The 14,293-nt window shown below is 44.0% G+C and overlaps 1 protein-coding gene across 1 annotated transcript; it reads left to right on the forward strand.

Moving 5' to 3' along the window:
- Window positions 1-1,552: 1,552 nt before the first annotated feature.
- urm1 (ubiquitin related modifier 1) lies at window positions 1,553-11,564 on the forward strand. Its single transcript, XM_070850891.1, has 5 exons — window positions 1,553-1,591; window positions 3,316-3,386; window positions 8,202-8,283; window positions 10,144-10,192; window positions 10,742-11,564. Exons 1-5 carry the CDS (start codon window positions 1,557-1,559, stop codon window positions 10,808-10,810), a joined length of 306 nt encoding a protein of 101 aa, XP_070706992.1. The 5' UTR covers window positions 1,553-1,556; the 3' UTR covers window positions 10,811-11,564.
- The last annotated feature ends 2,729 nt before the right edge of the window (window positions 11,565-14,293 follow it).

Raw genomic sequence — 14,293 nt, forward strand, 5'->3', positions numbered from 1 at the left:
AAGGCAGCAGATTTGCAATTCAAACCTCTGACTGACCCTCTCCCACCCCCACCTCACCCCCCAGGCCTGTATACTGGGACTGGAACTGTCACCAGTATGATTGAGAACGTATGTAAGGAGGGAGAGGGGGACAGAGAGAGACAGATGTGCATTCACACACTCATGTCATGGCTCTGCACACGATCACATTGACACACACAATGAGAATACATGCACAAGGAAAGTGTGTGTGTAATGATTTGCTAAATAAAGTAAAGTCCCAGGGGAATACCACCATGATGATGCCTAATGATTTTACACTGGCCACCATCAGCACGGCACTCAAAACAAGTTCAAGTCCAGCGTAGAAACTATAACTCTTTAAACTACTGCAGTTAGACAACAGCGTACAACACAACAATTTAAAAACTGCTCATTCAGCATGCTGCTGCTCCGGTCCTGACAGAGTCCCATAAAACTGGACACACTGCAGCAGCGTGCCAGAGGACGGAGCTGAGAGCACTGCTGCCCGTCCGGAAGTCTCCCAGTGGTTTAGGACTAAAGTGCATCTCTGGCTGTCTTTCACCTGATGAACCCTCTCGGGTCATCAGGTGGAGGAGCTGCTAACTGTTCCCAGAGTGCAAACTGAACAGAAGCTTCAACACTCACCGTGAACACTCCTGCATTCACACCGTTTTTCTTCTTCTTTTGTTTTTCATGCTTTATACAAAACTCTTTGACTTTCCCTTTTGTCTGAAATGTGCCGTCAGTGTTTGTTAATCTGACTTCTGGGTTCGTAGGTGCAGAACAGAACTCAGTCCAAAATGTTTACATGCACAAGTGAAGAAGGTTGATGTATAACCACATCTGTACAGAGGTCCTCATTTAAACACTATTCATCATTTCATTTATTTCTAAATGTATTTATTTGTTTGTGGGTTTATCTGCTGACGTACCTACTTATTTATTGCTGTGGCCAAAATCATTCACTATTCACGACACGCTGACACTTTGTGGGCAAGGTGGTGGATTGTACAGTAAAAAAACATCATAGATGGTTAAACAATGCAGCAGTCTGCAAACAAGTGATTCATTCTGAATTATCATATATAAATTGTAAAAATCTATACACTATTTTTTTTAAATTTACAATGGTTTCTATCATAGAAGAAAGAAAGAAAGAAAGAATTTTTAAAAATCGTTTTCTTCTTTTCCATCTATATTGAGAATTTATTTGAATTTGACATGCACTCAACATAATCATATACAAAGCAGCAATCGTACTTAAAAATGTATATTCAAGATATATTCAACAAATTGATATCACGTAAATGATAAATTGTAATTTGAAATATTATATAATAATAAGATAATATATTTCATTGTAATCAAATAATAATCTTATACATGCCATTTAAATTAATATTTTTTTAAAATGCAATCCATACTATTAAATAATTATTTAAAACAGAATTGGAATAAAAAACTTCGTTAATATAAATTATGTTGTTTTTTTTTCAAGGCCTCTACGTCACTTCCGATTTCCTCGCCCAGCACTTCCTGTTTGTGCCGACAACATGGCTGCGCCCTTAGAGATTCATCTGGAGTTTGGGTAGGCGAATTAAAACCCTTCACGATAGTTTGTTCTGCCTGTTTTCACTCCTGTCAGCAGTCACACGGAAACTAAACGTTTGACGACCGAAGAATCCGGTTATTTTGGTGCCGTTTTCCTTCGTTTATGTCTTAAAGAGCAGAAACGATCGTGACAGCGAGCTGCCTGTTAGCTCTGGGTCTGTTTATGGTCTGTTTATGTCCGCCTCCTCTCCTCCTCCTGTCCTCCTCCTCCTCTCCCCCTCCTCTCCTCCTGTCCTCCGCCTCCTCTCCTCCTCCTGTCCTCCTCATCCTCTCCTCCTCCTGTCCTCCTTCTCCTCTCCTCCTCCTGGCCCCCTCCTCTCCTCCTCTCCTCCTCCTGTCCTCCTCATCCTCTCCTCCTCCTGTCCTCCTTCTCCTCTCCTCCTCCTGTCCCCCCTCCTCTCCTCCTCATCCTCTCGTCCTCCTGTCCCCCCTCCTCTCCTCCTGTCCTCCTCCTCTCCTCCACTCCCCTCCTCCTCCTTCTGTCCTCCTTCTGTCGTCCTCCCTGTCCTCACTGTCCTCATGTCCTTCTCCTCCCCCCGTCCTCCCTCTCCTCCTTCTGTCCTCCTCCTGTCCTCCTCCCTGTCCTCCCCCCATCCTCCCTGTCCTCCCCCCGTCCTCCCTCTCCTCCTCCTCTCCTCCTCTTGTCCTCCTCCCTGTCCTCTCCTCCTCTCCTCCTACACTTTATTTTATGGGTCCTCATCATTTCCTAGACAGGAGCTGTCTGAGTCACACACAGTGGAACATGCAGTAATGTGAAAACTGTCTACATGCAAGTATACAAGACTGACAGCAGACTGTAAACTTTAGAATAACTAAAGACTAAAGACTATTAAACTATTAAACTATTACTATACTACTATTTAACTATTAAAGACTATTTAAGTATTTTATCTTTATTTTCCCACAAGGTGAGACAGGTGCTTTAGTAGACTGTGAAAGGACCATAACAATACTGGTTCTCTCTTTATCCATCAGACAAAATGAATTCAGACAACCGGCACTGATGCCTCCAGCTGTTACAATCCTTTTAAAATGCAGCTTGACCTCATTTTCTGGAAAATCAGTGTATAAATTGATGGATAAAATAACCAGATAGGAAAGTCAATACCTGACAACTCTAGTGTTTAGTCACCGCGATGCAGTCGTCCAGCTTTATCGTTTAATAGTTGGGCCGAAGCTTCACTCGTTCTCAGCATCTTTAACACACATCTTAGATTGTGCTGTGTCAGGGTGATGCTCAGCAGTCTTCAGGCGTAAATCTTGAGCCACACTTTGCTCATAAAGACCTGAGACTCGACTTGGACCTTCCCCAGAGGACTAGAACCGCCTGCTGTCCACTCACGTGTCAAAGCAGTCTGTCAGACCTGTTTCAGCCCAAATCTCCTGTCAGTTAAAATCCCATAGTTTCCTCTCTGAGCCGCACATGATGTCCAAACCCTAAAGGTGTTCTTACCGTGTTGATGCAAACGTGAGAGTTGATGTTTTTCTGTCGTCTCGATGCTCCTCATGAGAGATAAGAAACATTTTCCAGTCCTCAGCCAGGCGTCACGTCATGTTAACAGACTTTCTTCCCTGGATTGTGTGGAAAAATACCAGATTTCATTCTTATTGGAGCTAATTAAGATCAGCAAAGCCAACCAGCCGCTCACAAGCATCTACACACACACACTCTTCTTGATCTCTCTCTGTGTTTTTGTGTAGTGGTGGAGCAGAGCTGCTGTTCGATGGTGTGAAGGACCATCATGTGACCCTTCCCAGCCAGTCCGAGCCCTGTGAGTACCACCTGTCACCTGTCACCTGTCACCTGTCACCTGTCACCTGTCACCTGTCACCTGTCCCTACGTGTTAAATATCTTTATGTTAAATATCTTAAGTATCTTTGCTGTTTATCGCTTCATAGCCACGTGATGACAGCGTTAAAACTAGATACGAGGGCCAGTGTGACTGATTCCATATCGATGTTTTACATTTTTAAAAAGCTAATAGAAAAAGGTAAAAGAAACCAGAGGATCCTGTGTGTCGATCATGTTTTGGCTCTTTAGCTGGCCAACGGTGATCAATACTGAACAGGATCCTTGGTTTTTATTGGTGGACACAAACTTTTGTCAGAGTTGTTGCTTAGAGAACAGTTTGGAGATGGTGAAGATAAATCACATAGAATGCAAAACAAAAGAACTTTTAGATCACAATGTCCAAACGTATTGATTAGTTATCCTTTATTGAGCCTGACTTTGTGCTGGACAGATATTGCTGTGCTCTTTTCCCAACAGTTCCCTGTAGAAACTCGTGTGCAGCCTGTGGTTAAATATAATGGCTGCTTTTTGAAAATATCATTTTGTCGACATGATGACACCAGAATGGCCAATTTACTCAATGATTAACCCTCCAGCAGCATTTAAAGCCAAACAGCAGCTTTCCCTTTGCACTTGTGTCACTTCACCATCACCTTCCCTTCTCTCTCTCCCCTCCTTCCTCTTCACTGACCTCTCTGTGGCTGCCTGCTTCATCTACAGACTAGTACACCATGCCGAAGTGTGTCTGAGTGTGAATGGGTGACGTAAAGGGAAATTTGTGTTGTTTCTTTTGGTTGCAAAAGAGCAGCTGACCTCAAAGTCATTTTTTCTGGGGGGGGGTCATTTCGGCGGACTTGCAGGGCATTTGTCAGTTCATAAAAACTTTTCCACCTCTGGATCCAAATTGATTAGATTTTATTTTGCTGTGGGATCCAGGTTCCCTCCAGTTTGGGTCACTGATTCAGCCTGGGGGGAGTCGAGGGAAAACCTGCAGTTCATTTCCCAAACCTACTCAGGACCGGGGTCATTGAGAAAATAAAGAGAGGAAGTGTAAAGGCTGTGAACGACTGTTTCCCAGAGGTTAAAATGTCTTGTGATCATATATGATATATATCAGTGTGTGTGTGTGTGTGTGTGTGTGTGTGTGTGTGTGTGTGTGTGTGTGTGTGTGTGTAACGGAGGGAGAGAACAAATGAGAGAAATATGTGTCTTTGGTATTTGACTAAACAAAGGGGTTCATCCATGGTGCTGACGTTACCACGACAACAAAAAGACAAAAGTTGACCAGAAGAGGGAATGTTAGCCAGATATGACCTTGCTGCACCAGCCGACCTGTGTGTGTGTGTGTGTGTGTGTGTGTGTGTGTGTGTGTGTGTGTGTGTGTGTGTGTGTGTGTGTGTGTGTGTGTGTGCAACACTTGAAAAAAAGAGATTTTGGCAGAAGGTTGATGATTTTAACGTCACAGGAGCGCAGACATGTTGACATAGCATTTCTTGGGTGTGTTTGCTCACTGTGATCTTAAATTTGGCCGATTGTGAGTTACGCATCTAATTTGGCGTCACACACACACACACACACACACACACACACACACACACACACACACACTCTGATGTGTGTGTTGGTACAGACGGGTGCAGTGGAGGCAGATATAATTGGTTCTGAATCCTTCGTATTTCTCTTTGACCCCAGCCGGTGATTGATGACCCTCGACTGAAAGACCCAACCCCCACACACACACACACACACACACGCTCACATCCTATATATACACACACACACACACACACACACACACACACACACACACACACGACCAAACCCCTGTGGTCTGAGGATCACACAGTTTTTGCCCCTCGCATCAGCAGTAAGATGGATAGCTCATCCCCCCTCACATGACCGTCATAATCGCACAAAGACCGACGGCCAGAAGAGAAGAAAGGGGGAAAACTGCACGCACAAAAGAAAAAGCGGGCACGGTTTTGAATCGCCGTCAAAATGGCGCCTTTTCCCTCCCCTCCCTCCATGTCTCCTTTCCACCCACGCAACGCAGCTATCCCAAGATGCTTCAGGAGCCCGTGACGCATTTCCCCCGCTCCCTCTCTCTCGGCTGTTTGTTCCCTCATTTTCTTTCCCCTCTACCTGGACCGCAGAGCGCCGTCACAAACCTTCGCCTCTCAGTGCCACCACGCCGCCGCTCTCTGCCTTCACCTCTCGAACTCCTCATTTCTTCACATTCTCTTCCATTGTTTTTACACAGCTGATTTATGTGATGCTGTTGTCTCAGCTCAGACTGGATGATTTAGATTTGTGGGCCTACGTGTAACCTTTTACAAGAAAGCCAAGGGGCAGCGCCTAACGACTGTTTCTCTTGTAAAAATCTTAATTGATGAAAGTTAGAATTAATATCGACCTGCGTACTGAGCTAAGACAGCCTTTTTATTTTCTGTGTGCAACTTTCAACATTTCTGCTCGTGTGTGTGTGTGTGTGTGTTCAGGGGGGAAATAAAACAGAGGGCAGAGGATGGAAAGAGATGAAGGAGGAGAGCAGGTTTTTACGAGAGAATTAAAGAGAGTGTGAGATTGTGTGTGAGGGGGAGAGAGAGAGAGCAAATGAAAAAGTAAATGTGGGGGGCAAGAGGATGAAGGAGTGAATGAGGGGTAATTGTGGAGAAAGATTACTAATAGTGAAAGGTGGAGAGAGAGCAAAGAAAGGAGTCACCACAAAGAAGGAGTTATGACTGCTGTAGTGATTAGTTCTGTTTTTAGCCCCGCAGAGGTGCAGGTCAGTATCCACTGCCTGTGTGTGTGTGTGTGTGTGTGTGTGTGTGTGTGTGTGTGTGGCATTGCAAGGGGAGATATTTGTCTTTTTTCATACGGAGGCCCGGATCTGTAGAAAACTAGCACTACCATTATCCTGCCGAGCCGACCGACAGCACTGCAATTAACCTGAACACCATTCACACAGGCTGGGTGCAAACACACACACACACACACACACACACACACACACACACACACACACATGTTTTACATCACATATCACCTGCACAGTCTGTTCCCTCGTCGCCACAGTGGCCGGGCAGAGCCTCCTGAATCCTTTATCATCAGGAGCTAAATGCTGCATCAGACCCTCTAATATGCAGAATATGTTCTAACTTTCTTCTCTTTCTATTTGTGGTTATTTGTATAATTTATTTCATAATCAGTTGGTTGATTTATGAACAAATTAACCGTAAACTTTGTCTCTTATACAGAAAATTAAACATTTTTGCTTTGGAGCCAGTTTTCATAATCTGACAAACGAGAAAAGGGAAGTATAGAAGATCTCAGACAGTCAGTGTGTCAGTAATCTTACATGTGCATGTTGAAAACACAAAGTGTCAGCCTGCACTGAGTATTTAATGCAATAATTCATTGAGAATTGAAAAGGAAACCCCACGTTTGGCTCCACAGTGAGCTCTGCCTCTCATCCAGCTGAACTGGTTCCTGCTCCGGCTTCCCCGCTCTCCTACACCTGAGTCGGGATGACTCACGGCCGTCCTCTTACCGTCGTATCTGCTGCTGCTGCTGCCTCTCGCTCTCCTCTAATGGATCTGCTCTTTCTCCGTCTTCTGTTTATTTACTCTTGCCCCGTACAGTTTTATCCCTCATCTGTTCTGTTGTTTGCTTCAAGTGTAAACTGCTCCAGGAGGCTGATATCGTTAGCTTCAGTGTGTGTGTGTGTGTGTGTGTGTGTGTGTGTGTGTGTGAGATATATGTCAGTGCTGCTCTCCAGTGTCATCTGTGCTGGCTGTGCTCCTGTACATTAAGTAGACACACAGCAAACACAACCAGGAAATGGTCACAAGGAAACACAACATGTGTGTGTTTTGTTTCACTCACCTGTTTTTCTGTTGTCTCCTTGTTATTACCCTCTTCCTCTGTTTTTGTAATAAGAAAACATGCAGTGTTGTGAGGAAACACAGCGACGCTGAAAAGCCCTTCATTTTAAGGGCCGCCGTAACTCTAATATATTCATTATTCGTTGTTTAGTGGGGATTTATCCTAAAACCTCTCTTTGTCGCTGCCTTTGTGGCTTCCTGTCAGCCGGTTTGACTGAGGCTCAACCTATTGTTGAGACGAGGTCAACCTGATTGTTACAGAGGTCGGACCTGGAGAACATTCAAGCATCGCTGATATTCAAGCTCAGACCATTAAATGTTCGACTGTAACAAAGAAAATTCTTTTTCTGAAATTGGATTTTCTGTTTGTGTTATTAGTCATGTGAGTGTGAGGGACAGAAATAGAATTGGATTTATTGTTTTTTTTTTGAGAAGTGGCTGCTTTTGGAAAATGTCTGGCTTAATTTTTTTCCTTCATTTTAATCTTGTAGATGTTTTTTTGTTTTCCCGCCCGTTCAGCTGTTTCTACGTTCAGACACACACAGATCATTTATTTTACTTCTTTCTAACCAAGGTGAACAATGTCGCTCTTGGCCGTTGACATTAGTCAGCCCTACCCCCATTTCCAGTGTCCTCCCCTTTCCCCCCAACATACACATACACTCATAAATATACATACACACACACACACACACACACACACATATATACACAGCTTCGTCCCGCCTGGTGCTTCCGTCGCGTCACATCGACCAGGGGGCTGGAACCGTGCACCTTGACCCTTAACCCCTGACCTGTGACCTCCGTTGTCTGCCTGTGTATGGGCGGCTTTGTGTGTGTGTATGGGCTTTATTTATATATTTATATATAAATGTGTGTGTGTGTGTGTGTGTGTGTGTGTGTTTTCTAGGGGACATGAAGCAGCTGCTGGTCTGGATCCAACGGAACCTGCTGAAGGAACGGCCCGAGCTCTTTGTCCAAGGAGACTCTGTGTGAGTGAGTGTGTGTGTGAGTGTGTGTGTGCACTTGACACACACTTGATCTGTGTATAACCTTAAAGGATGTGTTGTGCGTCACGTTGCCACGGGGACAACAGGAGACAACAGGAGACAACAGGAGACAACAGGAGTGTAATATTTGATCAGAATATCAGAACAACTTTAAACACACTGTTATGTTGAAAATGAAGCTGAGTGTGATTCTGCACTTCAGGTTATGGGTTTCAGTAAGATTATTACCTGTGAGCAAGTGAGCAAGCGTGTTTGTACGCACACACATGTGCATGTATATATATGTGTGTGTGTGTGTGTGTGTGTGTGGGGGGGTCTATAAGGCTCACAGCAGCCTTATAGGACTGGCTGACTTTTACAGCTGCCTTTGTGCAGGACTATTTATAGCTCCACCTAACCAATGAATGGAGAAAAAGCTGGACTACCTATAAACCTTATAGATTAGATGTGTGTGTGTGTGTGTGTGTGTGTGTGTGTGCAGCACACACACACACACACACACACACACACACACACACACACACACACTGTTTTTTTGAGCACACCATCGTGAGGGTGTTTCTTCATTTTAAGAAGATCTACGGGCGCTCTGTGTGATTAGTTCACAAGCTTTACCTTTTTTTTTTAAACATTCTTTTGTTCTTTGTCATCACAGCCCCCCCCGTGTGTGTGTGTGTGTGTGTGTGTGTGTGTGTGTGTCCCTCTCTCACTGACGTCATAAAGCATTTGAACAGTCTGAGAGGCGTCAGTATCCGTCTCAGGCATCATCTCAGCATCTACTCGACCCTAAACTGTCCCTCTGTGGCTCTGATAGACAAACACACCCCCATGTGATGAGAGGGCTGCACCCATAGGTGCCTGCCTGTGTTTACCCTCCCCCATTATCCCCATTATCCTTTTTTGAAGGGTGGGGATTTTTTTTGTTGTTGTTATTTTTGGGCCTCCATTAATTCCTGGTGACAGTTTGTGTCCCCCGACAATCTCTCTCTCTCTCTGTGTCCCTTTTAAATATGAAAGAAAATGATGATCACTGGGTGCAGCTCCACCAGTTTAAATGTTCATACCGTTAATGGCAATGAGAATAACCCCAAAGCGCCTGTTTATGATCCTGTATGGGCTGTAACGTGAACATAACACACACATGCAGTCGTTCACACTGATAGATTTATTATCATCAATGTGCCGTGTTTGTTCCCACACACAACACTGGGTCTTTGTTCATTTTATGCTGTGAAGGGTTGAAAATTACAACCCCAGACTTGATTTCCTGTTTTCTCTGGACTTCATTTTGTGGAAAATATCTGTCCTTATCTGAAACAGCAAATTCATGCACATTTTTCTAGTCACTGTTGTTATTCAGCTGTGTGTCCCTCTCCAGCAGCCTACAAAGGTAAAGACTAAATGGAAATTCATATTAATTACTACAAATTTAATTAGGTATAATGTGTATATTTATTTCAACATATGGTGTAAATGGAGAGGCTTAATTCAGAGAGGAAACGAAAAGCAAAACACTTTTTTTGTTTCTCTTTTGTTGAGCAGAATTTTAATTCTAATTCGTTTTAACTTAAATTTAATAATTTTTTCTAATTTTGTTTTTATCTTTTTTTCTTGATCATATGTAGGATGTGGATTGCTTCTTCCTCTCTCTCACACACACACACACACACACACACACACACACACAGAGTGTTTTTCTCCCTGTCTTTCAGTGGAGGCCTTCCTGCTCTACTTGTCTGTGTCTTTTACGTGTGTGTGTGTGTGTGTGTGTGTGTGTGTGTGTTTCCATCTGTGCTACCTTTTGGAAATGTGTCGGACTCAAAGCGGTGTGTTTCCCCACAGGAGACCCGGGATTCTGGTGCTTATCAATGATGCAGACTGGGAGCTAATGGTGAGCACTGGGAGCCATGTCCACTGTCACATGGTATAGAGAGTGTGTGTGTGTGTGTGTGTGTGTGTGTGTGTGTGTGTGTGTGTGTGTGTGTGTGTGTGTGTGTGTCCGGCAGCTTGTAAAAAAACATACATTCTTTGTTTGTCTTCAGTTCTTTGGGGCTGTTTTTCATGTTGTACCATCTCAGTGTTGCTCCTGTGTAACTCTGTAAACGTGCTTGTGTGGACGTTTGAATGAGGAAGAGGAGGGTGAAGGTTAGCCAATATGTTCATTTCCTCTGAGCCAGTTAATGCTTCATATAATGTGAAAGCAGCTGCAGGACCGGCGTGTCCTTGGGGTCCCATATGTGAGCACATATTTACATGCAGTCTGAACGCTTCAATTTGAATCCATTGATTCGGTTACAGGATGGAAATGAAATGAAAAGTTTGTGATTGATTGGAGCCCGATGGGAACACAGCAGTAATACTCATGATTGTGTTGGCGAAGACGGCGTTTCTCCTTTGACGTGTCCACTATTGAATGTGTTGTGTGTTTTGTGAGCCTCAGGGTGAGCTGGACTACCAACTACAAGACCAAGACAACGTCGTGTTCATCTCTACTCTTCATGGAGGATAGGAAGTGGACTGAGGAGCACACACACACACACACACACACACACACACACGTCTTTGCCTTCACTATTACAGCCTTTTCTCCACTTCCTCTGCCCTCCTCACTCTTTCCCCCGGCATCTCAACAACACGTCGCCCCATTGGACGCCGCCGTCGTCTCGGCCTGCACTGTGACATCCTGTGTGATTGATGTTGGACTGAAATTCAGAGATGGTTACCGAGAAAAACGTGCAAACTGTGAGAGAGGAATTCTGTGGACGCTTTTGCATAAATACCAATATTTTTTATCATATTTTGGCCAAACTGGACGGTCGTCACGTGGAGCTGTGAACCTTCACCACCCTGCATCCTCTCCTCCAGCATGACTGGAGGACAAAATGACTGAATCTTCTTATCTTGGGGTCTACGTGACCTTCACTTCACCACAGTATAAAAGAGAAGGGTAACACTTTACTAATGAGCATTTCTAAACAGTAAATCAACATTTAATAGTTCATAACTCTCTGTAAGTAAATATGAAGGCGTGTTAAGTGTTTCTACTGTGATAATGTGACTGGACACAGCAGCAGTTATTCAGTTATTCCAGATAATTCAGATATCCTCCCTTGTGCTTACAGCAGTGTTAGAGAGCATTTATTAAGTGCTCAGAAAAGCTCTTTATGGAGGTTAAAAACCAAGCACAGTTTTTTTTCTCATTTTTTTTGGTCTCATTTGATTGAAAAAAATAAGATTGTTCTTAAAATGTGTTTAATTATTTGTTTCTGATATTTTTCTTTACAAAATAAAGATTAAAAGCTTTTTGTAAAAAAAAAAAAAGGAGCCTCTGAATATATATACATATACTATATTTACTATAATTTCTGTAATTCCATTCTTAATTATCAAATATTAAATTCTTTCACAGTTTTTTAAATGATGTATTTTCAGGAATATTTTCAGTTAAAAATAACGAATTAAAATGTTTTAAAAAGAGGAAAATACGGTTCTTATTTAGCTGCTCTTTACTGACAATAAATGTGATCAATTAGTGAATTTTCGTTCCATGTTAATTACAATTGGTGCTCGTCCTGATTATTATTCTCCAGAGGAAAGATCAAAGATTATTCTGCTGCAAATCCCCAAACTACCCAGTGTGTTTGTGCACTTTACAAACTGAGTGAAGTACTCACACACACACACACACACACACACACACACACTCTGAGGCCTGTAGCCCAACGCTTTCCTCAATTAGGATTTTCCATCACGCTCCGATAATTCCTGGTGATTCTTTATATCTGATCGATTTAAGCGCAGCTCTGTGATCACACTGCAGTTTTAGGCTGATTAGAGGAGGTTTTACCGTCCTACGGCCTCTCAGCTGGAGGGGTGGGGGCAGCGTGTGTGTGTGTGTGTGTGTGTGTGTGTGTGTGTGGACTACAGGACCACTGCGGGAGGTCGGGGTCTAGCCTCCGGGCTGCCCTCCCCTGTGCGCCCGGGGCGACCTAAAACCTTTTCTCGGTCGTGGAGTCCGATTTGCAACGGGAAACCGGGCGATAATGGGCGGCAGAAAGGAAATGCTAATGAGGCTGCGAGGGGGTGACAGAGGAGAGAGAGGAGGCCTGGGACACTCAGGGGGTGTGGGGGGCTTTAGGAGCTGTTCCTGCCTCCCTCTGGACGTCGGTCTCAAATGTTGCTTCTTCTCTAATTATTTGGAGCAAATGTTAAAACCACCTGTGTGTTTTTTTAATGTCTGCAGGCTTCTGCACTTTTTCTAAACATCATTTGTGCGCAGAGCAGGTTGAACCCGCTTCTGATTCCCTCTCAGCCTCCACATTTATGCACCAGAGTGTAAATGCACCCAGTTCTCTCAGTCCTGCAGGGCCTGGACTATTTCCTGGGCCTGCACCGTCTGTAGCTGCACTGACTGCTCAGCAGGAGAGCTGGTGAGAGAGAGAGAGAGAGAGAGGGAGACCTGGGCTCACCATCACATCACACACACCTTTCACAACGAGTCCAGGTGACACCAGACAGGAAGTGAACTCCAGCCAGTAGCAGTAAGCTAGAGCGGATTTATTCTTCCTCAGGCAACTTTATTTTTTCCATATCGAGAAGCAGCCAAACTGAGTCCTGGTGACCAAACTGAAGCTGCTGCTAATTAGACTTTTTAGTGCTGCCACCTGCCAGCTTCCTGTTGATGCTCAGATCATCTGATGCCATGTTTGCTGTGCACCGTGTCCCCCCCCCCCCTGCACACACACACACACACACACAGTCCTGCAGCGTCCACTGAGACACACACACACACACACACACACACACACACTCACACTCACACGTCAGCTGGAACAAACTAACGCTAACTGAGCCAAATAACTCTGAACTGGAGGTATTTCCTAAAATTATTTCTACCATCTATCGCCACAGTCCGAATGTTTCATGACTACAAGCTGCTGATTGATGTTTTTAATTTGGTTAAAACGCAGAAAACAGCACGTGCACACGTCGTGCATTTGTGCAGAACAGATTTTAAAATATTAAAACATGAAGATTTCGATTCTGTCAGTATTTTGTCACACAAACACACAGAAACATGAGATCAGTGATGGCCAAAGGTTAGCATCTGTGTGTGTGTGTGTGTGTGTGTTGTTTTAAATTAAATGGTGGGAACAAAAAAAAGGAGCATTTTTAAAAAAGATATTTGAAATAAGAAAATATTTTTCAGCGTGTTAGATTTTAATTTGATGTATTTACATGTATTAATTAAATGCTTCAGTGTTTATTATTATTATTATTACATCATAATTATTACTTTAAATGTTGCATGATTTATTGTTTTATTTTATTTTTAAAGAATAGTATAATTTGAAGCATTTCAAGCGCTAAAATCGTTGATAATATTTTTTTTAAAGCAGAAAACAATGAAGGGATGAAAAGTGTCCCACGTGATGAGTCCGTGTCGCTGTTTGGCAGCTCCAGGCCTCTTCTGCCTCCTGCTTTTACAATCAACTGGATCCTCCTGACATTTCGCACACAGACTCTCCTTTGGCCTCCAAACGCGTTTTTTGTTTTAATTGTTTGCTCACATCAGTGATCCCACGGAGGCTTTTAGAGTGGGGAGGACTGAGAGAGGGCCTGATCCTGTCTTCCTGCGGTTCTTTGTGTGACCTGCTGCTCTCCTGTCCTCCCTCCCCAGGCCTGCTCCCTATACGATCTGCCGAACACAGTCGATACATCGACGCCTCCAGTCGATATCCGCCATTTAAAACAAACAGTCTTGATTAGATATCGGACAGGGTGTAAATACCAGTCGGGCCCAAACACATCACAGGAGGCGGTGGGGGCTTCGCTGCACTTTATTGGCCCAGTCCCGCAGTAAGGAGCTCCCTGGGTTTGTTTCTTACCTGAACTGAGACAGTTAGTGAACAAAAGGCGCGTGAGGGCCCCTCCACAGCCCCCCCCCCCCCCCCCCGGGCTCTGGGGGCCTTCACTGTGGCGCCTGGCCAAA

Source organism: Pempheris klunzingeri, chromosome 19 (assembly GCF_042242105.1).
Source record: "Pempheris klunzingeri isolate RE-2024b chromosome 19, fPemKlu1.hap1, whole genome shotgun sequence".
Taxonomy (NCBI): domain Eukaryota; kingdom Metazoa; phylum Chordata; class Actinopteri; order Acropomatiformes; family Pempheridae; genus Pempheris; species Pempheris klunzingeri.

What these genes read in the sequence shown, in the direction of transcription:
- urm1 (XM_070850891.1), top strand. Translation starts at nt 1,557, where the DNA reads ATGGCTGCGCCCTTAGAGATTCATCTGGAGTTTGG. An exon ending in TCCCAGCCAGTCCGAGCCCT is followed by an intron (nt 3,387 to 8,201) that starts GTGAGTACCACC and finishes TGTGTTTTCTAG; the next exon opens with GGGACATGAAGCAGCTGCTG. An exon ending in TTTGTCCAAGGAGACTCTGT is followed by an intron (nt 8,284 to 10,143) that starts GTGAGTGAGTGT and finishes GTTTCCCCACAG; the next exon opens with GAGACCCGGGATTCTGGTGC.